This window comes from Ictalurus furcatus, chromosome 8, assembly GCF_023375685.1.
Source record: "Ictalurus furcatus strain D&B chromosome 8, Billie_1.0, whole genome shotgun sequence".
Classification (NCBI taxonomy): Eukaryota; Metazoa; Chordata; class Actinopteri; order Siluriformes; family Ictaluridae; genus Ictalurus; species Ictalurus furcatus.
Window position 1 is genome coordinate 22,349,099 of NC_071262.1, and position 27,362 is coordinate 22,376,460.

The 27,362-nt window shown below is 36.3% G+C and overlaps 1 protein-coding gene across 1 annotated transcript; it reads right to left on the bottom strand.

Moving 5' to 3' along the window:
* Positions 1 to 1,321: 1,321 nt before the first annotated feature.
* kitlga (kit ligand a) lies at positions 1,322 to 26,683 on the bottom strand. Its single transcript, XM_053631512.1, has 10 exons — positions 26,280 to 26,683; positions 12,493 to 12,600; positions 10,761 to 10,817; positions 10,165 to 10,320; positions 7,632 to 7,842; positions 6,404 to 6,439; positions 3,831 to 3,931; positions 3,636 to 3,745; positions 3,038 to 3,093; positions 1,322 to 2,951 (listed from the first exon to the last, which is right to left on the bottom strand). Exons 1-9 carry the CDS (start codon positions 26,292 to 26,294, stop codon positions 3,066 to 3,068), a joined length of 822 nt encoding a protein of 273 aa, XP_053487487.1. The 5' UTR covers positions 26,295 to 26,683; the 3' UTR covers positions 1,322 to 2,951; positions 3,038 to 3,065.
* Between the last annotated feature and the right edge of the window lie 679 nt (positions 26,684 to 27,362).

A 27,362-nucleotide genomic window follows, 5' to 3' on the forward strand; every position in this document is an offset into this window, starting at 1 on the left:
CAGTGTCGGCGCTCATATTCAGGAAGGAGGACTTTACGCTTTTTGTGGTGTCTCGGTAACATGGTGTTTTTTGTCTTCATGCACAGAAAAAAAGACAGGCTGTTGAGTTAATAATTGTTTGTAGACACTCTACAATGTTAAATGTAGCTATAATTTGTTAAAAAGCACAAAAAATGCCAATAAAAAAAAAAAAAATCTTAAAATTGTAATCGTCAGCACAAAACCCCGACATAAAACATTTTTGGAGGTGCTGTTAAAGGAAAATGATTAATTTTCTGCAATTTTGTTGATTATTTTTCCTGAAACAGCATATCCACCCGAGTTTTTTTTTAGTCCTTACTAGGGCTGCAACAACAAATCGATAAAATCGACAATAATTGATCATTAAATTAATTGACACCACATTTCATTATGGATTAATTGGGTCTGTGACATCACTTCACAATGGTGAAATGGTGTAAAACGCATTTCTGCGCACATCTGAGAAACAGCGGAGGTCACAGAGTGAGCTGCTGCAGGAAAAGTGCACGATCCAGATCGTCCAAAACATGAGAATGTTTTATATTAAGCACTTCAAACAAACCCGTAAGTGTATTAACGTGGCTTGTCGTGTCAGATGCTGTGGCAGATGTGTGTGCTGTTTAATGTGTTCCAGACATGTTTTCTTCAGCGCAGAAATGACATTTTTACATTTATATCCTTATCTGTAAATGTTAGAAATTCACGCCAGTATTTCCATTTGACAAAAATGTTTGTCCTGACAGAAAGCGAGTCTCCGTTAAACCTCACTCAAACAGAAAGGAAGCACAATAACTCTGACTAAAATATTCATTTTGATCAAATATGTTGTTTGATGCTATATTTAGCGATATTTAGAAACAAAAGTAATGGTGTTTTTATGAGAGCAGTAACTGTAATGGGTTTATAACATGTAATTGTATATAAATGTAAGAAGTGTCATACATTTACAGAATAAAGTAACATGTTACTGTGTTCAGTTGAGTGAATGTGTGTGTTACTGCAGAACATCTCTTACCAGTTAGTACTTAGTTTGTGCTTTTGTTTTTCTTTTTTAGCATTTTAATATAGTGATTTAACTTCTGCTTTAAAGCTTGTGGACAATCAGTTGTTTTTTTGTTTTCAAAATATAATGTTAATATATATATATATATATATATATATATATATATATATATATATATATATATATATATATATATATAATTATAAATTATATATATATAATTTGTACAATGTTTGAAGGACAACATTGGGCAGAATGTGAAATAACGTTTTTTTTCTCTCGAAAAAATACAGAAAATAAAAAATGGCCTTTTAATCCAACTAATCAATTAATCAAAGAAATAAGTGACTATAAAAATAATCGTTAGTTGCAGCCCTAGCCCTTACTCATTCCTTACTCCACCCACAAGTAAAACTCAATGTGCACTTAACAAACATTGTATAATTCACGTTATACCTACTATTAGTCTTATAGATGGAAAATATATATATATATATATAGTCTGGATTAGAACAAAATGGTTGTCTGGGACTCGAAAGATTCGACTCGTGGTCCTTGGTGAACCAAATGATTTGACTCACTGATTTGATTTGACTAGTATTAGTTAAGGGAACCTTGATGTTAAGTGTTACACAGTGTTTTAATGAATGCTCTGCTATCGCACGCTCATGCGCACGTACGCACACACTCTCCACGATCAGTGTAATTGGGACTTGCTTTAACAAAAGGCACAGGATTAAAAAAGTTAAATCCTAATGTAAGATATCACATACATGGCCTTTTGTGAAATGCTCTGAGCGAAAAGCTACAGCTGCATGTGATATTGAACTATAGTATAAAAATGTAAATTACTTCTGCATTTAGTTTTTGTGGCGCAGAAATATACACGTGCCTTGTTTTTTTTGAGAACTGGATCATCTATTAATAACCTTTATTAAAATGTAATAACATAAATTATAAACTATTAGGAAACAGAATATGTTGATCAATATGTTGATTGTCCTGTAAGACTGGCAGCCATTAAAGTTTATCTGTGATATTTAAAATATCGCAGTAGCGTGTGAAACTGAATTGAAAGATGAAGTGAATCTTGGGTTGAACTCATGATTCACAACAATGTGATTCTTGTAAGGCTAGCTGATGCATCTGTAATGAATTCTGTAAACGGAGTGAACAGGTTTTAAAAGTAAGAAAGATTAGATAATAATCAAATGGCCCGAGGCCTAGCATTAGTGTGACAACTGCAGTTTAAGTAGCACGGGATTCAAGCGTAGCACTTCTACGATCATCTCATTCACTACTCATGAAGGAGCAGCAAAAAAATTAAAAAATAAAAATCTTTCACTTTTATAACATTCTGAGAAACAAATAAATAAATTAAGTCCATACCACCAGTTAAGCGACATTAATACAACGATACACAATTCAGATGATACAACAAGAATAATTTTTTTGCTGTTATGGATTAGAACAAGTAGGATGCCCAAAGCTCAGACACAAAGAGCGAGAGGACTCTACAAAACAAGAAACAGGAGGGAAGAGGACGAGATGTAGTCGGTTCTGCCTTCCGTTCTTCTTCTTTGCGTTCGTTCCGGCTCGTTCTGTTCACATCAAAACCAGAACTAACGCTCTTCAGGTGGATCTGATTGGGGGTTTATTTGCACCACTTTCCTCCTGTACGATCTCCATGCATGGATCACAGTCAAGCCATCGATAAGGCATCAATCCTCCAAAGGAACAATGACCACAAACACCCTCCCTCCTCCTCCACCCTCCTACCACAGAAAAGGTCTGACCATTGTTCTAAGAAACATCATCATAACTCTTCAGTTCTTCGTTGGAGATCAGTACTTGTCCCTCATAGCTGAGAGAATAGGAAGTTGCATATGTGGATCTCGAGTTGCTGCCTTTTCGTCTGCTGTACAATCTGTAAAAAGGGATGGATACCGTGAGAACCTGGGAACATACTGTATATTGAGTGTGAAGGGATTAATATCTTTAAACCAATCTCACCGGTGGTGATGAAGACAATCAGATTGAGTTACACTGTGCAGATGTTTAATCGTTTGCTGCATGAACACACAAAAAAAGTAAAAAAATTTTTTTATTTCTTACTTCACTCCTTGCATTCACACTAACGTTATTTTTCTTAAAGTGCATGTGGGCTGACGTTTCTTAGTTCCCTTCTTACAACTTTAGTTCCTAGCTGCAATTAGTTCCCATTTACTGTTTAAAAAAAAAACATACAACCATAACGTGTAATGTTACAAAGAAAAATCAAATTTGGAAGGAAGTAGCAGAGATTGTCAGTACCCCCGATGAGTGTATGCAGCTGGTACAGTCTCTCAGTTAACTTACTTTGCTAATCGAATCTGAGAATGATGCTAGCATACAGTAGAAGCCAAACACATAATGCAAGATTAAACATTCACATTGTGTTTAATTTGTGTTTACTACTAAAGCATAGCTACTAATATTATTCATCAGAACTACAAAAAAAAAACCCCACACAGGCCACGCCCACAAAAGACCAATTACAAGCGATTACGAGAGACCTGTGCCCTGCGAGTGTAAGGGTTATACTGTAGAGCTAATTCATAAAGTCAATTACTTTTCAGATATTTCATCATCTAAGGGTGGTGCGCTGGGCTCGGCTCCGATAAACAGCGGCGGGGCTTCTGTACTACTCTGCGCCGATGGGATGTTTCTCATAGATTTCACCTGCGTGATGAAAACAGAGAGGAAGTCAACCATGTTATCGATTATGGGGGGAAAAATTTGGGATTTAGGACAGAAACTCACACACCTTCCAGACGAGCAGCAACACTGCAACGACGGCGGGAATGAAAAGGAGCGAAAAGAGACTCCTCTTCACAATTGGTGGAAAGGTCATCGGCTTCATGAAGCCTGTAGACAAAGTGGATTCACGCTGGTGAGAAGATGTCGTTTAATTTCCTATAACAGCAGCTCTGACAGTAGTGCATATCACAGGTTTATATCAATGCACTTGTTCTAAAACATTATTTTTTCTACAGTAACTAATTCTATAGTAAAGACACGCCACATAAGTGGATTTTAAAAACCTGTAATCGTTGATTTTTTTAGGTTTTCTGTGAGGAGATATTTAACATTTATGGAAGAGTCTCCAGTGTCAGCACTTTGTAACAGAGGTAAAGCATGTCGTGGTTTCTTCAAGAAGGGGAAAGCAACCTCGCGACAACATGACTGTTTATAGCTCCTACAACAGGAAGTAACTTGTTTTGTGGACGTAAACTGGAACTAAGAATGGATAAAAAACATGACGTTCTTTTTACTGAAACATAATGTGTAACTGCTGTGGTATAAAAGGAATAAAACGCTTCACAACGAGCTGTTTTAAGACAACCCTGAATCCACTTTATCACACCACCCCGTTGTTGATTATTTTCAGCAAACAGCAAAAGCATGGATTGTTTTATTCCTTATTTTGCTGATTCACATAGAGTCCATAGTTTGCCCTGTTAGATCTCTCAAGTGGTTTGGATGTCAATAAAGTCTGTTTTTTCCCCCCACAAATGACAAAACCACATTTCACTTGTTCGCTGTTTTGCCTCAATTATATTATATGCCTCAATTTGTTCCTTTAATGAGTGTTATTCACTCTATTATGTGAACAAATGATAAACATCATCATTAATACAGCATTGGGAATATTAAGAAAGTAACAAAGTAAGGAATAATGCTTGTGGGCATGCTGTTATAGGAAAATAATCCACGATGGCTAGTCAGAACAATGCATCTTACAGTATTTTATTCCTCTTATACAAAATTGATTTGCCAACAATTGCCATTTTTATTTACTAATGAGTGCATTTTTATCCATTTATAGTTGTTCTTATGTTACCAAGAACTCCTCAGTGCCATGTAATGGAGTCGGAGACCGTTAAGAGCTTTATTTAAATAGAGGCAGGTAGACAAATCCAAACAATGGGCAAAAACGTAGTCAAAAAACAAGCGAGGGGTCAGGCGATCGGCAATCAGGCAGAAACAGGGCATAAACGAGAATCAGAAACAGGTAGACGAAAACAAGATCCAAAACCATGGAATGAGAAACACAGTGATCAAAGGCTTGGTACGAGTCTGGTGGAAAACACAGAAACACACAGTATTTCACCCCGAACAAAGACACACAAGGTGTTTAAATACTAAACGTAATCTAAGGGGATAACACAAAACAGGTGGGATGTATTAGGAAATAACCGATAACATAACAGGGGTGGAGACAGAACAGAAACCAAAACAAAACTTGTAACAGTAAACAAAGTCAATGACAACCCGGAGGCGCATGCCATCATGCTTCGGCAGTTCACGCTGTATGCTCCGGCACTCAGTGAGAGGGGAAATCCGTGACACTCAGTTGTCTGAAAACTCAAAGTAGCTCACAAAACGCTGACTTTTACAAAGTGCTCACACTGGAGACTCCTTCCATAAATGTTAAATAAACATCTCCTTACCGAAGACCTCACAATATCAAGGATTAGATGTTTTGGATCCCTGTGAATGAGCTATTACCATAGAAACGATAATGTATTACAACAGAAATGAGAATCAGAAAGCAGAATTCAACAGCGTTATAAAGTAACGTTTGTTTTAAATGTTAATGAAATACTCCACCATTGATTAATGGTTTATTCAATCCAACACTAAAAATCCACATCAATTTAGTTACTCAATGTTCCAAAAACTCTTAGATATTAATTACAAGTTTTAGGGATTTTTTTTTAAAACATGCTATTGAGCCTCAGTTCTGAATTTTTCTGAATTTCACCAGTTAACAACCTTTTTTACTCAGTGACAGGATGAACAGTGGTTAATGAAAGTGTTTATTATTCAGCTTATTTGGTTTATTATTTAACCAAAAAATTTTTCATTACTTTGTTAATGTTACTGATGGTGTCAATATCTCTTGGGGAAAAAAAGGAGATTGATGAAGTGGAAACATGACATATCTCTTTGGAAAGCCCAAAGGACTGACCTTACCCTTGCAAATGGCCAAGCAAACAAAGTAAATCTGTAGCCAAGAGAGTTTGACATCAACACACTGGCACTTGGCTTTGCCTGAACAGTTTTTACCAGAGTTACACATCTGGAGAGCATATAGAGTTGAGCAAGTAATTTGAAGTAAAAGTAAAACTAATAAATAATAATACATGTGTTGTAGTCACAAGTGTATTATCTAGTGGGGGTCAAAAATAACACACTGATGTTATGGGCACAAGTTCAAAATTCCTGAACCCCCTGAGATGCATATTTGTGGAAATGACCGTAATAAGTTAGAATAACGTCAATAAAAATCAAAATCAATATCAAATGAACTTTCAGTATTGGGTGATTCCTCACCTTCGCTTTGGTTTGTGTTCTCAATAGATGAGCTACCTGGAGAGAGAGAGAGAGAGAGAGAGAGAGAGAGAAAAGAAAGGGTGGAGCGTTAATACACTTAGATGAAAAACACTTCACTGAAAGAAGAGTCCATCACGGCCCCCTTTTCTTTTCGTCCCAACAAAAGATTCCATGTGTCTGCTTTCTGAGAGAATGACTCTGTGCTTGGGAAGATCTGAAGATTGCTCGGCTGTCACCGCACTGACAATTGTGCGTCGGCTCTTTTCTTCTTTTCATGCCGTCCGCCAGGGAACATCTTGTGGTTTTCGGCTTTGGCGCTAAAATGGCACTGACAAAAAAAAAAAAGAAAAAAAAAAGAAAAAACAAAACCCCCGCATGGAACCGTTCATGTATCCTGATTTCTTTGTAAAGGTGGTTATGCACAGGACAGTGTGTACACATCACCCCAGGGGGGAGTGCTAATTTATGACAATTTAGTAAAATTTACTCGTCCTATGGAGCTCTTATTGTTACATAATCTTTGCATGTATCAGGATCAGTATCTGCATTCAGATTGAACCCCAAAGTGGGCGTGGCCTAAACAGAAAGGGGGATTTATTTCCTTCAGGTATTGTTTTTGAATCCTCCCTATGTGTCCCTAGAAAGAGTGGAAAATAACTCGGAGAGAGAAATCCCAGCAAAATCAGGCTCTGACAGTTCCTCAGACTCAGCTACATTACTGTAGTGTGTAATTTATCTCAACTAAAGATGTGCTTGTTGTTTTTTTTGTTTTTCCATGTGCAATATTTTATATAACATTTTTTTGGTTATATTTCCTGGAAACTTAAACTAGCAGCCTAAATGTAACCACTGTGACCCTGACCAGGCAGTTAATAAAGATGAATAAGTGAATGCTGTAAATGCAACACATTAGCGTTAATGAACATTAGTGAACATTAATGATTGTTAATTTATGCTGCGATCTTCATATCTGATATTTTTTCCAGTCCCATGAGATCCAATCCTGATAAAGATTGCTAGTCTCAATCAGATACTTTGTGAAACTTTCCCACAAAAAAAACTCCAAAAACAAACAACCTATACAAAACAAAAAAACACAATAGTCCATCTCCTATTTGTATCTGTAATTGTATTTGTTTACAAATCTGCTCATTATGAATAATAGATTTGTATTTGGTTACATCATTAACACAATCTCTAATCTAATGCCAAATCAAAATCTCCTCACCGCCTTGCGAATGTTGCTGTGTCGGCGCCGCTGTTGCTGTAGTTGTCGTTACTTTCGTTTTAATCGTCGTTGGGCATGGTGGAGGTTCGCAGTCTTCTACTTCTCTCGAAGAATTGGCTGTGTTGAAAAAGTCTTCTACAAATTTGAAATAGCGTGGCGTGAGCCATTTCTCCTCTCTGTAGTGGCACTGAAACTCCAGCATGGAATTCTCCTGAAAAACCAAAGAAAAATGAACCCAAACCACCAAAAAAAACCCCAAAAAACAAAGAAAAAGAATTTAAGCTAAGGAAAAAAAAATGAGAGTGAGATGCGAAAGACACACAAATCTTCGACAGTGAATGCTTTTGGTGTTGCTAAGAATAAATGCAATCTCACGTAGCAATTGTAATTGGAATCATGTGGCAAAGTCTCCAGCTTTCAGCCTCTTCACTATTTGGTGGTGAATTCTTTTGTGATGTGCTTTGAAGAAGCAAAAATGTTTCTGAAACTTGAGCCAAGTTGGAAGGCAAGCAGTATTTTTGCGGCTGATTTTAATATATGGAGAATAACGCACCGAACATTGGGGCTTGTCTAGCTTTACTCTCTGTCTCACATTCTGAAGGTGTATGCCATCTTGTTCTCTGCAGCAATTTATCAAACTTTCTCAGACTTTTCAGGAAATCTTTTAGAATGGCCAATGTTGCACGTCAAAGGATTTCCCAACTTCAAGACAATCAGCAACATCTCAACATGTTTTCTCTACGGGTCTAAATATGAAAACAGCTAATGTCCTGGAAATAAGCAGGAAATAAAAGATACATCCATTTGTTCCTAAGGCTGCTTTGTCACTTACGAACACTGTCGGTCTATAATTACTTACTTTAAACTTTGAGGGAAATATGGCCGCTGCTAAATCTGTTTCCGAGGTGTAGCTGGGGGTAGTTGGAATTTCAAGGTTGAACTTAACTGAAATATTTGATAACAAATGCTCTGCATGTTTTGCGAAGTAATTACAATATAACAACATTTGTTAAAAAGTCCGACAAAGTCATCATTATGATTTCTCCATATTTATATTCCTCCACAGACCTGAAATAAACACTAGTTTATTTCATCGTGTTTTATTAAGAATGGCTGTGGTGAGAAACAGGATTAACCAATCAGGATCCTATAATTTCGGTTTGTATTTCTGTTTGAAAGCTATTACCCAGCTAGCTACACTATCTTTACAATTCAGTAAGCTCTCCACCCTGGTCAGAGCCACAGATCTGGAGTGTTTCCTGAGAAAGCTGGAAGCAAGGCTGGAGAATTCACCCTGTATGGGACTGAAGTAAATCTCAGGGCACCATGCACACACACATTCACACACTCATTGACACCGAAGTTTAACATAGCCAATCCACCGACTGCAATGTTTTCAGACTCTTCTAATTAGTGGCATCTGCGAAGCAGAAAAACCTGTCCTTCTTAAGTAGCAACACCTGCATGTCACACCAAAGACAACAATGTTCTTATGGTAAATGTACACGGTGCACTCTGTAAACATGCAGCGTACTGATAGTCCTTTGTGCTCATGTAAGAGACTAAAGCGGCTGTCAAACATGAACAAAAAACCAAACATCTAGCTTGCATTTCTGCAAGCTTTAATACAGTACATGTCGAAAATACAAAAAAAAAGGCATTTGAGTCAACAACACAAATTTCACGAAATATGTCATGCACATGCACGACACAGCCACTTTGGGGATTCTCAAGAATCTGAGAACATTTTTCAGGACTTGCATGAAGCAAAGGTTAAAACTGGATGATCTGGTGTAAACTTTAAGCCAGAGATTGGTCAGATGATTGATTAATTCTCAAGGTTTCTTCCGCATATCATCTTAGGGAGTTTTTCCTTGCCACCATCGCCACCGGCTTGCTCAATAGGGGTAGAAGAATAAGAGGAAGAAGCCTTTATTTGTCACGTATACCATTACAGCACAGTAAAATTCTTTTTTCACATATCCCAGCTTGTTAGGAAGCTGGGGTCAGAGCACATGGTCAGCCATGATAAAGGGTCCCTGGAGCAGAGAGGGTTAAGGGCTTTGCTCAAAGCCCCAAAAGTAGCAGCTTGGTGGAGCTGGGGCTTGAATCCCCGACCTTCTGATCCCAGTAACGTTTTTAAAAGTTTTTTGATGGAGAAGAATCTGGGCTCAGTGCCGGATGATTAACAGTCCAGCTAATGCCCCTGCTAACAGCTCATTCACAGCGACTTCAATGTTGGATGCACCACATAAACTGATTTTAAAAACGTGTGTAATCACTGATATAGAGAAGTTTTCTGTACTGAGATGTTTATGTAACATTTATGGAAGGAGTCTCCAGTTTCAGTGCTTGGTAACAGTCAGAGTTCTTTAAGTAATTCTCCCTCCCTCATTGTGTTTCATTCCTTACTCATCTCATCTTATCAGACATACAGTACATAATATATAACATAGAAATTCACCTTAAGTGAAATGATGGGTTTATATGTTGCATGTTAAATAATCAGTATAACAGTGAAATAACAACTCACCAAGTCATGCCCAATGATATATCGCATCTCTTTCAACATTTGGACAAATGTTTCTATGTAATCTTTATTGGAGGAAATATTCCCAAACTTCTGGGACAGGTCTTTTAAGCTCTCCTCCAAGTGGAATACGTTGAGCTTCACCCAGCACATACCACTCTGGAGGAAAAAAACCCAAAACAAAACAAAAATAAAGCAACATTTTCCCACATTAACACACAGTTTTATTAGGAAGTTGACTATACCATAGTGATAGGATATATAGGCATAAGATACTATACTAACATGATATTATAATAATATGGTAGGGGTTGGCGATATGACCAAAATATCACATCACGATCCTAACACATGACATGTATCATGAAATATATTTTTATATTTAAGTGTTAAATAAGTGTTACTGTATCTATTAAGTTTGAGATATATCGCCCAGCCCTATCACATGCTCCATTCTTTAACAGCGGACAACATTTATTTTTGTTTGACATGTATAACATTAAATTTTTTGTCTAGAAATTTTCCATTTCTGTTGTGTCCTTTTACACAAGTGCATTCATATTAGCACACACAAAAAAGAAAACATCTAAATGACTTACCACTTCTTTAGGCAAATATTGTACAGTGATCTTGTAATCTTTCGGAATATTCTGTTTCTGGTGGAAAGAAGAAAATACTGTATAAACCTGCCAATGTGTTTTATAATAATCAGCTTCCTTCTGGAAAGGAAGGAAGCTCTGGAGAATAAGGGCAGAACACACACCCAAACACTCCAGCAGGAACAACGCTCCCAAACAAAACAATTTCTTAAAGCAGCCACAAAAACGTTTACAGCTTCCATCAATGGGTCTGAGAGGTTTTTACCGCAAATGTTAATGACATTAGTACTGTATTTATTACGTTTTATTTATACTTAGTATAACGGGAAGAACAACCATTAGCAAGCATTAGCTTAAACCAGACTGTTAAATGCTAATCACTGAAAAAGATTTAGCTTGTGCTTTTAAGCTAATGGAGAATCTATAGATGGCAGTAGTGACAATCATTATTCCTTCTTCATAGTCTCCACAACTAATTCTAAATTAATACAACTTTCTGACTGACTCTCATGACTGACAGTTAAGCTAATATGAGCCTAGCATGATTTGGCTAGCTAAGTTAGCTCTCCAGTGCACCATTCTGTCATCTGCTGTCTGATTTGATGATCACATGATAAGAAAAGTAAGCACTAATATCATGTATTTCTGCACCGTTGAACTGTGATGAAAATAATATTTTATTCCATATCACAAACTTACAGCTATTTATAGATATTACGTTTAGCTTGGCTAAACTTGTATAATGGACTAGCTTACTATAATGGCTTTATGCATTTCATTATTTTGAGTCTAACCATGTTTATATTCAACATTTAAAGCATTAACACAAAATGAACCGAGTGACCAAGGACTTATTGTGATTGAAATCTGAAAGAAAAGGCTGTTTTCTTTAAAAATGAATAAATGCTATTTAGCCTATACCTGTGATTTCAGTGTTAAGACAATTATTATTAAGCAGATTATCATATTGGTCCTTATCATGAAGACCAAGTTGATTTAGGTGTTTTCAAATTAATAAATTATATATTATACATATTGCTTACAGTAACATTAAACGTTCATTAATATTTAGTTCGCAACAGGCTATTTCTTGGTCGGAGTGTTGAAATCATTTAGGAGGTCGGGGTAGAAAAAATTTAACACTAAGAACAAAACAATTGAGACACAAGACAGGACAAAAGGAGAGACAATGCGAAAAGAGACTGTCTGCACTTTTTTTTTTTAAAGCATGTTCAACTTCTGGTTTCTAGAAATACTGAATACTGTTTTAAGCGCAAGTCTGGTACAAATGCAAAATACACGAAAATGCTTATCTTGGGTCAGTCCAATCCACTATTTAAAGAAAAAATATCTATCCAAAATTTCAAATGATTTTTTTAACGTGTCTACCTGTGGGCATAAAGATGTGAATTATATAAATCCCACTGAAAATCACTGACTTTTAAACTTTTAAAAGTTTTTAAAATTGGAAAGTTAAACTTTCCAATTCAGTGCTTTAATCCCTTAAAAGTTCCACAGATGACAGTTCAGCTCCCTGTCTGTCACAATCTCCTGTACTGATGCAAAAAAACTAACAAAAAAACACAAAAGTTTGAGTTGTCACGAGCACACAATAGGACAGCGATCACTAATCTCTTTGAAGCTTGAAAAAAGTGAACTCCCCCACCACCACCCACATAGCCCCCCACCTCCCTGGGCCATGAGCGGACCCGATTGAACGTTTAACTCTTACCAGTAATGAAATTTTCTTGATGTCATCTGTTATGGGATTTCCGATTTCACTCGAATAGGCAGCAACTGTGATGTAAAGCAACAAATGGACACAGGTACGTATCCAAATCTAAAAAAGACAACCACAAAAAGGAGGATATATTTAGACAAAAATGATAGTTATACACTGAAATCTAAGAATCCGTATCACTGCACTGCACTTTACAAAGCTGCATGTCATTTATATTATGGAACTCGTTTTTGCTGCAAATATTGCTGCTATACTTGTGCTGTTAGACTACACAATAATTTACAGTTTACAGCCCATGTTCTATATATTTATTGTCCTGTGTATTTATTGTTCTGTTCAGTGTATTTTTGGTCTTGCACTCGTCTTACACTGTTGTGTATTAGCACTTTATGTCGACCTGCGTACTTTTCTGGGTTGCACCCTGGTCCTGAAGAAATGACATTTTGTTCCAGTATATACAAGCTAGGGCTGGATGATATGACAAAAATATTATGTCACGATACTTAAGGACATTTCTATCATACATGATGAGTATCACGAAATATAATTTAGCTAACTGTCTGCAAAACAATAGTAAAATAAACAAAAAACAATTAAACTGGATTTGAAAAAAAAAGGAAAAAAACACGTCAAATCAAGGGTTTCTATTCAGTACCATTTAATTTGTAATTATTAAAAACGTAAAAAAAAAATACATCACCATACCAACGATATCTCAGGAAAGTGCAGCAAGTAATCATTTATCATGATAACGATATTAAATCGAGATATCGTCCAGCCTTAATACAAGCTATACAGAGGAAAGACAATCAAATTTCTTTGATTACGTGCACAATTTTGCTCATTGTTGGCTTTCCCTCTAAAGGCTTTCCCTGTAAAGGTTTTTTTTAAGCTGAGATTTCATCATAGACCTTTAACCATTAACCTTGAGATAAAAATCTTTTTTGAACTTCATAAGAGAGCTTGGTTACGGAGGAAGTGAGGGTAGGGAACTCTACATTTCAAGTGCCACTTCAACACAAGAGTTGTTTTTTATCAATAAAGCAGACAACAATATATTCATTATGTTTGGTATTATTTTGTCCTTGTCCTTGTCAAAACTTGGTGTGAATGCAACCCTATTTCTGTAAGATCGTATTTAATTCAAACTAAAATTACTGTGTATATGCTCTTAGGGAAAAAAATACTATAAAAAAAAGTGTACCTTTCCTTGTTTCCTTAGTAACATTAAGCGTACGTCTTTTGTACCTTTAATATTTGATTTATTGATCATTTTTATTTCACCAGCATAGTTATAAACACCGAGATTAAAAAAAATATATATTTTACAAGGTAAAGACGTCAACATTCAGACACAACAAATCACACTTAAAACATTGCTGCAAAACAAGTGAAGACATGAGCATATGTACTGAACAAATAGCTTTAAATCGTATAATGTGATTAATTTCACTTGCTTTAGATGCTTCTGCAAGTCATTCCATAATGATGGGATGGTATAACTTCAAACTTATGGAAATTCAGATCAATAAGATAAAAAACAACAAACAAAAAAGCAGCCTTCATTCTTTTTACCTTGAGACGTGGATATAGTGTTTATATATCATATCTAGCTTATTCATAGACACCTTCAGTAGAACTGTAGCTGGAAATGCATCCTTTGATACTGCTATTCTAGGTAATAGTTTTTTGAATCCTTACCCAATTCTTCACGTAATCAGGAAGTAAACAGATCTATGGTTCTGATCTTGTCATTTTCGTCATGCCTCTCTGCTCATGCAATGTCAAATATGCTGTGAGTTTTACTGATTTAATGTAAAAAGAAACTATGACACCTGCAAAACCTGAATGCTGTAAATAATATCTGATCCTGAATGGTCCTAACAAAGTCATGAGCATGTTGACTCTACAAGTTTGTGTAAAGTTACAAGTTTGTGTCTTTACATCAAATCCCTCAGAGAGAACATTTTAAATCATGATCTAGAAATAGTAATGAACATTGAAAGTATTGAACATTTCCTTTCTTTGTTTTGTCAGCGTGGTCTCAGACTTTTTTTGATCCCACTGTATTTACTGAATTTATTAAAATAGAAGTCAAGCACATAAAATAGTCATAATTTAGTTATCTAATATTGCTCTATTTTTAATAAGGCTTTTAGCGAGGTTAAATTGGTATCCATAATCATTAAGTTTTGCAGTTTGACCGTTTCTCATTACAAAGGACGTTTAAATTTATTTATTTATTTATTTATTTTTAACAAATTCTGTAATTACAACATGTTTCTGAATCACCTGGCATGGAAATTCTGATATTATTTTCTTTAATTAGGCCATGTAAACCCAAACTATAATGTATACCAGACTTTTCCCCCTGAGGAGTAAAAAAAAAAAAATTCAAAATTCACTTGTAATTCACAGTGAAACATGAGGAAATGGTCAATGGCCACGGCTAATGAGAACCTAACGAAAACATTGCTGTAAACGGGGTCAAGTTGCTTTAGCTACCATTACCCAATTCTTAATAAAATATTTAATGAAATGCACCTGATTGTTGTTAAACTTTACAAAAAAACTAAACATAACAAAAAACGCTTTATTGCTACTTTATTGAACTTTTCAGCCATCTCAAACTCCCCACTTTGCCATAAACTATAAATCTGTCAAAAAAACTGAGGAAAAACTGCAGAATTTTATCGGATACTTCCTGAGGGATCACAAATCCAGCTTTTTTTTGTATTTTCTATTTGTATTTTTATATGTATTTCTTTAAAACTCAACATACAAGTCAGGTCTTTTACCCAAGCTAACAGATCTTGGGATCTTTGAAAATCAAAACAAAACATAAAGAGGCATATTGGAGCACTTTTAGTGAAGACAGACAGGAGTGAGACATGGATATGGACACAAGAGTCTGAATTACATCTTCTGTTTGAAAACAAGAGCCAGTCATTTGCATAACAGCCATAAAACAACTAGGGGGCCAAGCACTTTACGCAAACGCTGACAGTCAAATGGACAAGGAACAAGGAGAAGAAGCGGAGAAGTGAATCACAACTAATTTCCCAGACTGTAAGTTGCTCCAGGAAACAAGATACATGACGCTTAATATTTCATCTGCCCAATGATTAACAAACTTAAATATGTAAATAAAGTTGACATGAGGAATGGAAAAAGTGTGTGGTCCTTGGACAGTTTTCCAGACTCCAGGGAATAAAATAATCTAATAAAAACAGCTCAGCCATTTTAAACATGTTTCAAATTAAAGAATTAATTTATTTTTAAAAATCTGCTTTCTAAGCCTAAACCAACCCAACCTTGAAAGTGAGACACTGTTTCTAAATGCCAAAACCTAGAACTTCTGCGGTTAATTTCTTTTTTCTTTGGTCTTTAATTTATTTATTCATTTTCATATGATTCATTTACATGTGATTCATTTTCATGTGATTCATATATAATTTCTTTAATTAGAGTGAGTAAACTCAAACCAGAATGCATTTTTTTTTTTAAATATCCTTCTGGGGATGCTTGTTGATATTTCAAAAAAGGTCCATGACTGACCAAACTTTTTGAGGAAAATAGTCAATTCAAATGGACAAGACAGAAAGAGGTATAACATCAATTCTTTTACAATAATGAAATCTTACTGTTAATGTTAATGTTTATTTGAATAAAAAGAAAGAAAGAGAGAAATATGTATGAGAATGAAAGTCTGGATTTAGTGATATCTGTTTGTCACTACAATGTCGTCCCCCCCCCCATATCACTGAAGCCTTTTTAATTTCTTAATGTCCTATTGGCAAAATTCTGGAACACAATAAGTGTAAAAGCTAATATGTAAATTAGCCTATTACAATGTTACTAGTGTCTGATGGAGATAATAAATAAACAGCAGCACAAGACTGATATTTGTGTTAGCCTTTATGCAGGACTTTTTCTGATTTCATTATATGTGCTTACATGTGAATGATTTTAAAACCTGCAAGAGTAACGGTGTGCTAGTTCAGACCTGCTTGTCTCCCGATCGTGCGCGTGAAGATTGCGGAGCTACCTTGAGGGAATCTTCTGTCTTTTTCTTTTCTTTTTCGTCTTGACTCACATTCTAGACGGCACTTTAAACATAAAAACGTGCTGTTGAATAAAGAACACGAGAGAAAAAAGCTCCAATAATGGCTGAATTAAGATGGTAATGAGAAATGTGAGATGTTCAATAGCAGGCACGTAGTTAAAACACGCAGAACAGAAACAAACACAGATGCCAACTTCTTTTTTTTCCTTTTCGAAGCTTTAGTTTAATTGAGCTTAACAAAGACCTTATCCTGGCTGTAAATAACACTGAACAGGATCTCGGAGCAGTGTGGATGGAATTAACATGGGAAGAAAGAGTTTAGTTTTCCATCCTTTTGTCCTTCACTGAGATAACGGTGAGATAATGCCGGAGAGCACCTGGACTAGATAAATGTCAGGAATTCATGAACAGCTGACGCTTTGATCTTTACGCTTCAGTAATTTAGCAAGCCGTCCAGACACAGGCTCTGAATTCATGATGAACAAAGTGCCATTCAGTCCATAATCTCACTGACATAATCAGGCTGAAGAACAACAGCAGTGACAAAGAGCGGTGCATGTTCCATTAGTCATACAGCCATGAACTTCTTTTTCGCTTTGGACAGCTAATAGTGGGGAAAAATATCATGCTAGAAATCAGTCCAACCGCTAATAATGACCAGAAGAAGGTGTGCGATAGCAGGGTGGGATGATATGGCATGGATATGGCATGATATGGCTATGAGATGCAATATGTATCATGCTACAGTGAGGGAAAAAAGTATTTGATCCCCTGCTGATTTTGTACATTTGCCCACTGACAAAGAAATGATCATTCTATAATTTTAATGGTAGATTTATTTGAACAGTGAGAGACAGAATAACAACAAAAAAATCCAGAAAAACGCATGTCAAAAATGTTATAAATTGATTTGCATTTTAATGAGGGAAATAAGTATTTGACCCCTCTGCAAAACATGACTTAGTACTTGGTGGCAAAACCCTTGTTAGCAATCACAGAGGTCAGATGTTTCTTGTAGTTGGCCACCAGGTTTGCACACATCTCAGGAGGGATTTTGTCCCACTCCTCTTTGCAGATCTTCTCCAAGTCATTAAGGTTTCGAGGCTGACGTTTGGCAACTCTAACCTTCAGCTCCCTCCACAGATTTTCTATGGGGATTAAGGTCTGGAGACTGGCTAGGCCACTCCAGGACCTTAATGTGCTTCTTCTTGAGCCACTCCTTTGTTGCCTTGGCCATGTGTTTTGGGTCATTGTCATGCTGGAATACCCATCCACGACCCATTTTCAATGCCCTGGCTGAGGGAAGGAGGTTCTCACCCAAGATTTGACGGTACATGGCCCGGTCCATCGTCCCTTTGATGCGGTGAAGATGTCCTGTCCCCTTAGCAGAAAAACACCCCCAAAGCATAATGTTTCCTCCTCCATGTTTGACGGTGGGGATGGTGTTCTTGGGGTCATAGGCAGCATTCCTCCTCCTCCAAACATGGCGAGTTGAGTTGATGCCAAAGAGCTCCATTTTGGTCTCATCTGAGCACAACACTTTCACCCAGTTGTCCTCTGAATCATTCAGATGTTCATTGGCAAACTTCAGACGGGCATGTATATGTGCTTTCTTGAGCAGGTGGACCTTGCGGGCGCTGCAGGATTTCAGTCCTTCACGGCGTAATGTGTTACCAATTGTTTTCTTGGTGACTATGGTCCCAGCTGCCTTGAGATCATTGACAAGATCCTCCCGTGTAGTTCTGGGATGATTCCTCACTGTTCTCATGATCATTGCAACTCCACGAGGTGAGATCTTGCATGGAGCCCCAGGCCGAGGGAGATTGACAGTTCTTTTGTGTTTCTTCCATTTGCGAATAATCGCACCAACTGTTGTCACCTTCTCACCAAGCTGCTTGGCAATGGTCTTGTAGCCCATTCCAGACTTGTGTAGGTCTACAGTCTTGTCCCTGACATCCTTGGAGAGCTCTTTGGTCTTGGCCATGGTGGAGAGTTTGGAATCTGATTGATTGATTGCTTCTGTGGACAGGTGTCTTTTATATAGGTAACAAGCTGAGATTAGGAGCACTCCCTTTAAGAGTGTGCTCCTAATCTCAGCTTGTTACCTGTATAAAAGACACCTGGGAGCCAGAAATCTTTCTGATTGAGAGGGGGTCAAATACTTATTTCCCTCATTAAAATGCAAATCAATTTATAACATTTTTGACATGCGTTTTTCTGGATTTTCTTGTTGTTATTCTGTCTCTCACTGTTCAAATAAATCTACCATTAAAATTATAGACTGATCATTTCTTTGTCAGTGGGTAAACGTACAAAATCAGCAGGGGGATCAAATACTTTTTTCCCTCACTGTATTTATGTATTTTTATTTATAAAATCAAAAAAAGACAATGTCATAAAAAAATCATAGAAAATGATGTCATGATAGCCCCGATATCTCAGAAAAGTTACACAGTTTATCACAATATTGATAGTTTATAGTCGCCCAGCTCTAGCATGGAATTTGTTTATATTGTGTTCTCTATTAGATTTTTATATGTTTTTTTTTTTATTTATTACAACTTATTGGAAGCAGCTGATGTTATGTTGAAAGTTTTGTCCTTAATTGTTAAGATTTATTTTTCTTCTTTTCAGTGTTGAAAACATTGAAATTATTTTATACATAGTGTTATTTTTAAATATAAAAAAAAGTAAAAATCCGATTTTTATAGACTTCATATACAGTAGCATTAAAAAGGCTTTGTGACAAAACTGAGCACAAATATCAATAATTATTATATTATATCCTATTGCCCGGCTCTAGCATGGATGCCATGACATCTTTTTTTTTATTATTTATTTGTTTATTTATTTATTTAAAAATAAAGACAAACTAACTAGAAGCAGCTGTTGTTTCAGTGATAAATATTCTTAGTTAAAAAATAAATAAATATAGCCATTTTGTAGACTTTAAATAAACTCTATCTTGGAACATTCTCTCTCTCTCTCTCTCTCCCACTTTATTTATTTATTTATTTTAATAAATGCTCCACCTCTGTATTGTTGGCACCCTGTGAGCATAACTACATATTGTGTTACACATCGTGTACTGCAGAAATACCTTCGAGAATGATATTTTTCTCTTATCGCCCCGCCCCTTGTGTGCACACCAGCTAGCATATAGCTATGGGGGAAGGGGGGGGGCGGTATTATGGTGAAAATGAACGATCATGAAACCTTTTACTAAGCCAGAGGCCTGAAGAGCATTGTCCATCCATCCCAACCATCATGGTTAACCGGAAAGTCATAATCGTTTCATCCTCTGATACAGACAGAGATCCACTCGAAAAGTTCCCAAATTCAATTTGCTTCCACAAATTGCACTCAGTCTGTCTGTTTCCTTTCAGATGCACTTAAAGGGCTTCACACTAACTGAATAAAACACGTCAAAGATGGCATATCGCATGTCCCGAGAACACACACTTTCTCACTTGGCCCTCGGAAGAAAGCACCACAAACACCGAGCTTCCTCCAGGACACCAGATGAATTAGTTTTGAAACAGTAGCGGAGATTTTAAATATAAAAACTTAAATATGAACTTAAATATGAAATGAATCTACTTCACACCACAGTGCTGTTGAATTCTGGTGGATTCTGACTGGTCACAAGGTGTTGATTAATTCTCTGTAACAGCAGCTCTGAAAGTAGTGCAGCTGCAAATCACAGATTTATATTAATGAGCTCGTTCTAATACTTTATTGTTCCCATAACGTATTAGAAAAAACATAAAATGATCATTCACAGGGACTTGTACGGTGGACAGATAAAAAAAATAAAGAAATAAAGATGTATAATTGTTGAAGATTTCTTTAAGGAGATTAACATTTATGGACGAAGAGTTCAGTCAGTATCAGAATTTTGAAGCAAAAAAAACATTTTATACTGCAAAGAAAGTGATGAGCTGCATTTAAAAACAACTATAAAAGACTGTTTATAGCTATTATAACAAGTGATTTGGTTTTTTTTTGGACGTTCCACAACATTAAATTTAGCTATAAAAGAATAAAAATGAATAATTGTAAAATGAATAAATTAAAAATATCTTAAAAAAAGTAAATGTTGACAAATTTTAAGAGGAATACAACACTTTGGGAAGTGCTGTTACTGGAGAATAACAGGAAGTAACTCGCTTCCTGGACATTCCACGGCATTAAATGTAGCTATAAATGGATAAAAAGTGCTTGTGTAAAATGTGATGCGCTTCAGTAAAAGTAAAAATGTTGTTAAAATTTGACAAATTGCTGTGGAGTAAGAGGAATAAAACACTTCAGGACATCGTGTTTAATTCAGCCAAATTTTTTATTAGCTACATTTAATTCAACAATAAATGTAGCTATACAGTAAATGGATAAAATGTACTTGTGTAAAATGTAAAAAGAAAAAAAAAAACTTGACAGAAATTTTGGAAAATAATCAACTTTGTGACACGTTTTATTCCATAGTTATTTTATATCTCAATGCATTCTGGGCAATCAGAAGAAGTGTGCAAATTTTATATTTAGTATTTTGTATAAAGCGAATGCGGCCCATGCTTAATGGATTTTTGGATTATATAGTATGTACGACATTTAAAAAAAAAAGACGCACTAAAAATGCACTTGATCCAGACGAGCGGTTTCCATGAGCTGAATGCGCGTAAAGCGCTAAAGAAAAGAATAAAAGACCTTTTAGTTGCATATTACAGCACAGTACGTAAACTCATGGAATTCATATAAAACGTGTTAAATGGTAAACATAACAGTGTTACCGAGCTCCGAGCGAACCAAGCCACCTGGGTAATAAATGTCTGTCTAGATGTATATCTGACAAATATTGTGTCTTAAAAAACAAACAAAAAAAACCCTAATGCTAAAATTAGCTTTTTAGCAGCTAGTAAAAAAAATTCATTAATAAATAAAAAGCATACTGCACATGCAGTATTGTAGACAAAGTATTGTGTGTTAACGCAAAGGTGGGACAGTCTTACCATCAGTCCTGCAGTCACACACAGATATCCAGATATCGCATTCATCACCTGAGTGACTCACATAACAGAAAAGTAACAATAACGAACCCTGTAGCTTTTTGTTCTCATTCACACGGGCCGACAAAAAAGCCTCATGAAAAAGGCAAGAGGCACAATGGGCGAGGGCGATGTTTGAAATTAGTAGAAATTAGTTCGAGATCATTCCTAGCATCGACGACTAGAGCTGGGCAATGAGACGATGTAATATTGATATCGTGATAGAACATGTCGATACATTTCTGAGATATTGTAGATATCATATTTATATTTATTTATTTTCAATCATTAGAAACCACTGTTAAAACGTACTTAGTTTTTTTAATTTCTCCTTTTTTAGTGTTTTTAAAATAAATAAAACATGCATTTTTGGGGGAAAATATAAATAACCATTAAATATTTCAAATATTGATTTGATTGGAAGGTCGTGAGTTCAAATCCCTGCACTGTCAAGCTGCGCTTAACCCTAAACTGCTTAGTGTAGATGAGAAAAATGTAAAAACATAATGTCCTTTTGCTTCTGTAAGTCGCTCTGGATAAAATCTGTAAATGCAACACTTTTTCTGGTCATTTGTGAGCAAATCTGTATATGCTGGGTGATATCATGTCGTGTATCGTGAAACCTCTGTGAGCCTGGTGATACGATGTTTTCATACGATGTTTTCATTGTATCACTCTGCTCCCTAACACGTGTACTCCTTTTTACTCTGTAGTACAGGTGCATTTACCCAAATCTTGATTTAAAACAGAACAAAGTTGCCCGAGGCTATAGATTAGCTAACAGGTAAAGAATGCATAGGAAACATTAATTACTGTGTATTTCATCATCAATGATATTTATGACATTTCCAAACCTGTAAAAAATAACTATGAGAAAATGATGTGATTTGTTGGTTAAATAGTTTGAAGGCTTATTTTGCAAGAATAGGATTTGGTCTGGAAGGGATTTTTGGTGCTCAATCCATTTCAGAGATCAGGCTCAGTTCATGCATGAGGAAAAACAATACGAAATAAAATAAAACTAGCTGTGAAAATAAATAAACAAACAAACAAATAAATAAATTCCAGCATCTACAAGCTGCTTGCTGTAACCAGCTATGCCCAAAAGCGCTGTATGTAAAGCCAATCGCTAGACAAACCTGGACTGTAATTAAGGCAAATGTTTAAACCTAATGCATGATCAGCCTTTTTTCCAGATTGTTGTGTGTTCTCACGTCTCCGGGAGACTCAGACTGGCTCGGACTCTGGCCAGTTTAGCATGATTGCTGGATCACGTGGACTTTGGAAGAAAAACAATTACAGGAACTACACAGACACACCACAATGTTGTGTATGCAGTAAAGTTGGCCATTCTGTATGGTCTGTGAATAGAAATCATACAAGTGAGCACTTTTTTTCCTGAAAATATTTTTTAAATAAGTTTTAAGTTGTGTAAGTGCAGAATTTGTTATTTACCGTATAATGTAAAACTGATAATACCTCCATTTCATATTCCTCCAGCATGAGAACAAATAAAGACAGTTATAAGGAAGAAACAACAACAACAACAACAACAACAAAGTAATCATGAAATAATAACCTTAAAGTAATCGTGCTCTTAAAATCCATATTTGTAATGTTTCATCCACCCTCACCCCCCCATGTGAACTGCAAATCTAGTGACTCATGAAGAGGAAATAACGTTAAAAAAACACTCATGTACTCCATCTTAGCCAGACATCGAATGCTTCCGCATGCTTCTGTTCACATCTGAAACATGAAGCGATTTGTACAGTATATCATAATTTGACATCTTAAACAGTTGCTGAGTGTGTGTGTGTGTGTGTGTGTGTGTGTGTGTGTGTGTGTGTGTGTGTCCTATAGTCGAATGCTTGATGTGCTCATCAGGAAAAACCAGACACGTTTCCTCCTCATAACCTACTTTCACCTACTGCAGCATGTTATCACTTTGCAATTAAAGCACAGAGTAAACACTCCTGAGCAAATTTTGTAGCGTGCAAAATGACTACACAGCTTTCACCGAGACGCTCATTATTCACAGATTAACCGTAACTCTTTTTTTCTTTTCCCTTTTTACAACTGTGGTCAAAGTTTAATCAGCGGTTGAGAATGTTCAGAACATGTTAAAGAAATTCGGGGAATGGGATGCTGTCTGCAAGGCAGGATCTTAATCTTTGCACAATATAACGACAGGCATAATCAGGATGGGTGGTCTCCATAGTCTAAACAATCCTAGCATATATATATACATGGAAACTATGGATACCACCCATCCTGATTACACCTGTCATTATATATAATGTTCACACCCACACTCACGCTCAAAAGTTTAGAGACAGTCAACTGAAATGTTTCTCATGATCTTAAAAACCTATTGATCTGAAGGTGTATGATTAAATGTTTGAAATCTGCGTTGAATATAATTGTGCCAACATATTCAGTTCTTTCATTAGAAAACTAACATTTTATTTACAAAAAAAAATAATCTTTTTTAAACGGATGACTTGGAGCGAAATATTGAGGAAAGCAGCCAATAAGAGTCCAGCATAGGTGGGACCTCCTTTAATAGTGTTTAAAAAGCATCTCAGGGAGATTCCTCAAGAAACCGACTGGGAAAATGTCAAGAATACATTTCTGGAAATTCTAGACAAAAAAGGTGTCTACTTTGAAGATGCTAAAGTACTAAATTATTTGTATTTATTTTTGTTTTGTTTGTTTTATCACAACATAATTCCCATAGTTAAATTTGTGTTACTCCAGAGATTTGATGATCTCAGAGTGAGTCAGATGAAAACATTATTATTTTTTAAAAATTATTTTGCACTGTTTATTGCATGAGGACATCACAAATGTGTATCAGATTTGAGGTAGAAGCAGGAAGGGATATGAAAGGAGTGAAGGACTACTGTAGGAATGCATTAAAAATGTTTTTTTTTTTTACTTTTGCGAGTATAAATTTAAATCCAAAATCAGAATTAGTTGCATTTTTTTGTGTGTGTGTGTATGTGTGTGTGGTTGTGTGTGTGTGGTTGTGTAAGTAAATACATCAGTAGCCAAACAGCAGCTGTGTGGATTAAGAGTTTTGAGGGGTTTTTTTTTTGTGTGTGTGTGTGTGTCTTTTTTTATGAGTAGATCAGATTTCTCTTTCTTGCACATTACCACTCAGGAAATATCACATTATTTCTGATGTTTTCCAGATTCCAGTTGATCCAGCCTCAAGCCCGGGGTTCCACCGAGATGTAAATCTTAAACCTTCTTGAAGCCTCCTAATTACTTGCATAATGCTGCACTCACTAAAAGACTTTAAGTGCTTAAGAAATTCACTGTGTTTGAAAATTATATAGCCCCTAATAACGAGCAGACTTGGTGCATCACTCTGCCAGCCTTCCCGTGCCTGCATCTGCCTCTGCCTCCGGGGGCCAAACCGCAGCAGGACATCACCACTCTCCACAAGCTGTCGTGCAAAGCCTGCATTACAGCTTCTGAAGTTTTGAGATGCACGTTTCAGTGGTTATGTCTGAACGCTGACCCAGGATCCTTATCTCACACATTATCCTGACAAGCCCATGAGCAGGATGAGCGATAAACAGACTGCTCTATCTTCTAAACAATCCTTAATGCCTCCCTTGAAAACATTCGTCTGATGAACCTCCTAAACCTGAAAAACGGTTTGTGTGCCACGGCCTGGCAGGAGATCCATATTCAGCAGGCTAAAACTTGTCCTATGATGCCTGCATGGATCTTTTTAACCTTTCCAACTAATTAACAATTACATTCATTCAAGTATATGTTCCAAGTGTTCCACCTTTTCTCAGAGCAAATTATTAAGACAAAACAAAACAAAACAATTCCACAATGCTTGGTATACATTTATATATATATATATATATATATATATATATATATATATATATATATATATATATATTAAATCCTCTGCTTGAGAGCCACTTTTTATGTCGCTTTGTTTTCAACTCCAAAAAGCAACCCATGTTTTGGTTTCTTAGAGTTCAGAAAAAAAAAAAAAAAAAATATCTGTCTTGGCTGAATTAATGACCTGAAGACAATTTCGTGATGAGGTGCTACTGGATGGATGTAAGGTATCGAGTGGTAGCTATGACTCACTTGATATGTGTCTGAAATCACAGATTAATATCCAAAGACTTGCTAAGGTGCATGCAGATATATAGTTGGTGAATTATTCATCCAAATGAATGAATAAATTAATACATCTGGTCCTATAATCATAAATGAAACGAGTTCATTTGCATACTGAATACTGCATACTGTAAATACATACTGTAAATACAATATCTAGGGCCAATGATATCGAATGAAACGATATATTGTGTAGCTATTTTTCCTGACGTTTCCTTGGACAACATTTTTAACGCTTTAATTGAAGGCTGGGGAACTCATACAGAAGTGACACAGAGCGCGAATAAATATATAAACAAATACAATACACAAACAAATAAATATATGCAAGTCCAAAGCCACACCCCCACTTTCTGGCAAATAAATTCCTCAAAAAATGAAATGCAATTAAGTCTAATTGCAGGCACGCAACAGGCTGTTGAGGCAGCCGTGCGCAAGGCAAAAGATGTTTGCGCTGAACAAAATAATAAATACAATGACAAGTGAAAACAAGACGCAAATGCATGACTTACTTTTGACTTCTTCATAGGGAACGAGAGGATTAAGTCCGCTGTGAATGAAACCCTATTTTATCTTACTTCGGCGGGCAGGAAAGGACTTCTCTTCATCCCGTTTGTGCATATCCAAAACCATTATAAGTAAAATCCAGTTCAACCCGGGGAAGAAGAAAAAACAAGCCTGAAATGACACTTTCACAAAAAAAAAAGAAAAAGAAAAAAAAAAAAAAACACCGGTTGTTATCCAGGCGCGCGCTTCATAACGCACGTTGACCGACGAACCGGACACTAAAACAGCGTGTGCGTCTGTGCGTGTGTAGGTGTGTGTGTGTGCGCGCGCGCGCGTGTATGCATGTATGTGTGTGTGTGTGTGTGTGTGTGTGTGTGTGTGTGTATATATATATATATATATATATATATATATATATATATATATATATATATATATATGTACGTGTCAGCGTTCGGACGTGTGTCACTCTGTAGCTGTGTGTGGGTCCGTTTTCAAGCACGACCCCTTTTTATGGTGGCTGAACCCGCCCACTAACCATAAACCCCGCCTCATGTCAGTGGCAACCCCGCCCTTTTTTTTATAGACCGCATTTCATAGTTTCTGAGAGATTTAATCCAGCCGTGATTGATGCAGCAGATTTGCTGTAATTCTATGTGGTTTTTTTTTTCTTGCCCTCTAATCCTGAATGTGTATGAGAGTAACCCCAGGCTTCATCTTTTAACTGAATCCAAGCTTCTGAGATCCTAATGATCATTGGGATCAAGGAATAGCTCATATCAGCTCTGGTATAAAAAAATCAAGATAAATTCATCATAAATCATAAATCATAAACCACTGAAATTATGTTTCAACTCATCACGTAATCAGGGTCACAGTGAATCCGGAGTCTACTCCAGGAACGCTTGGTGTGAGGAGTGAACACCCCGGATGAAACGGCAGTCCGTTCTGTACACACGTTCATACACTCATGCATGTTTTTGAAAGGTAGGAGGAAATCAGAGAACCCAGAGGAACCCACACAGACTTGGAGAGAATATGTGAAATTCCACACAGACAGTCTGTGCCTTCAAGTCCTCCTGGGAAGT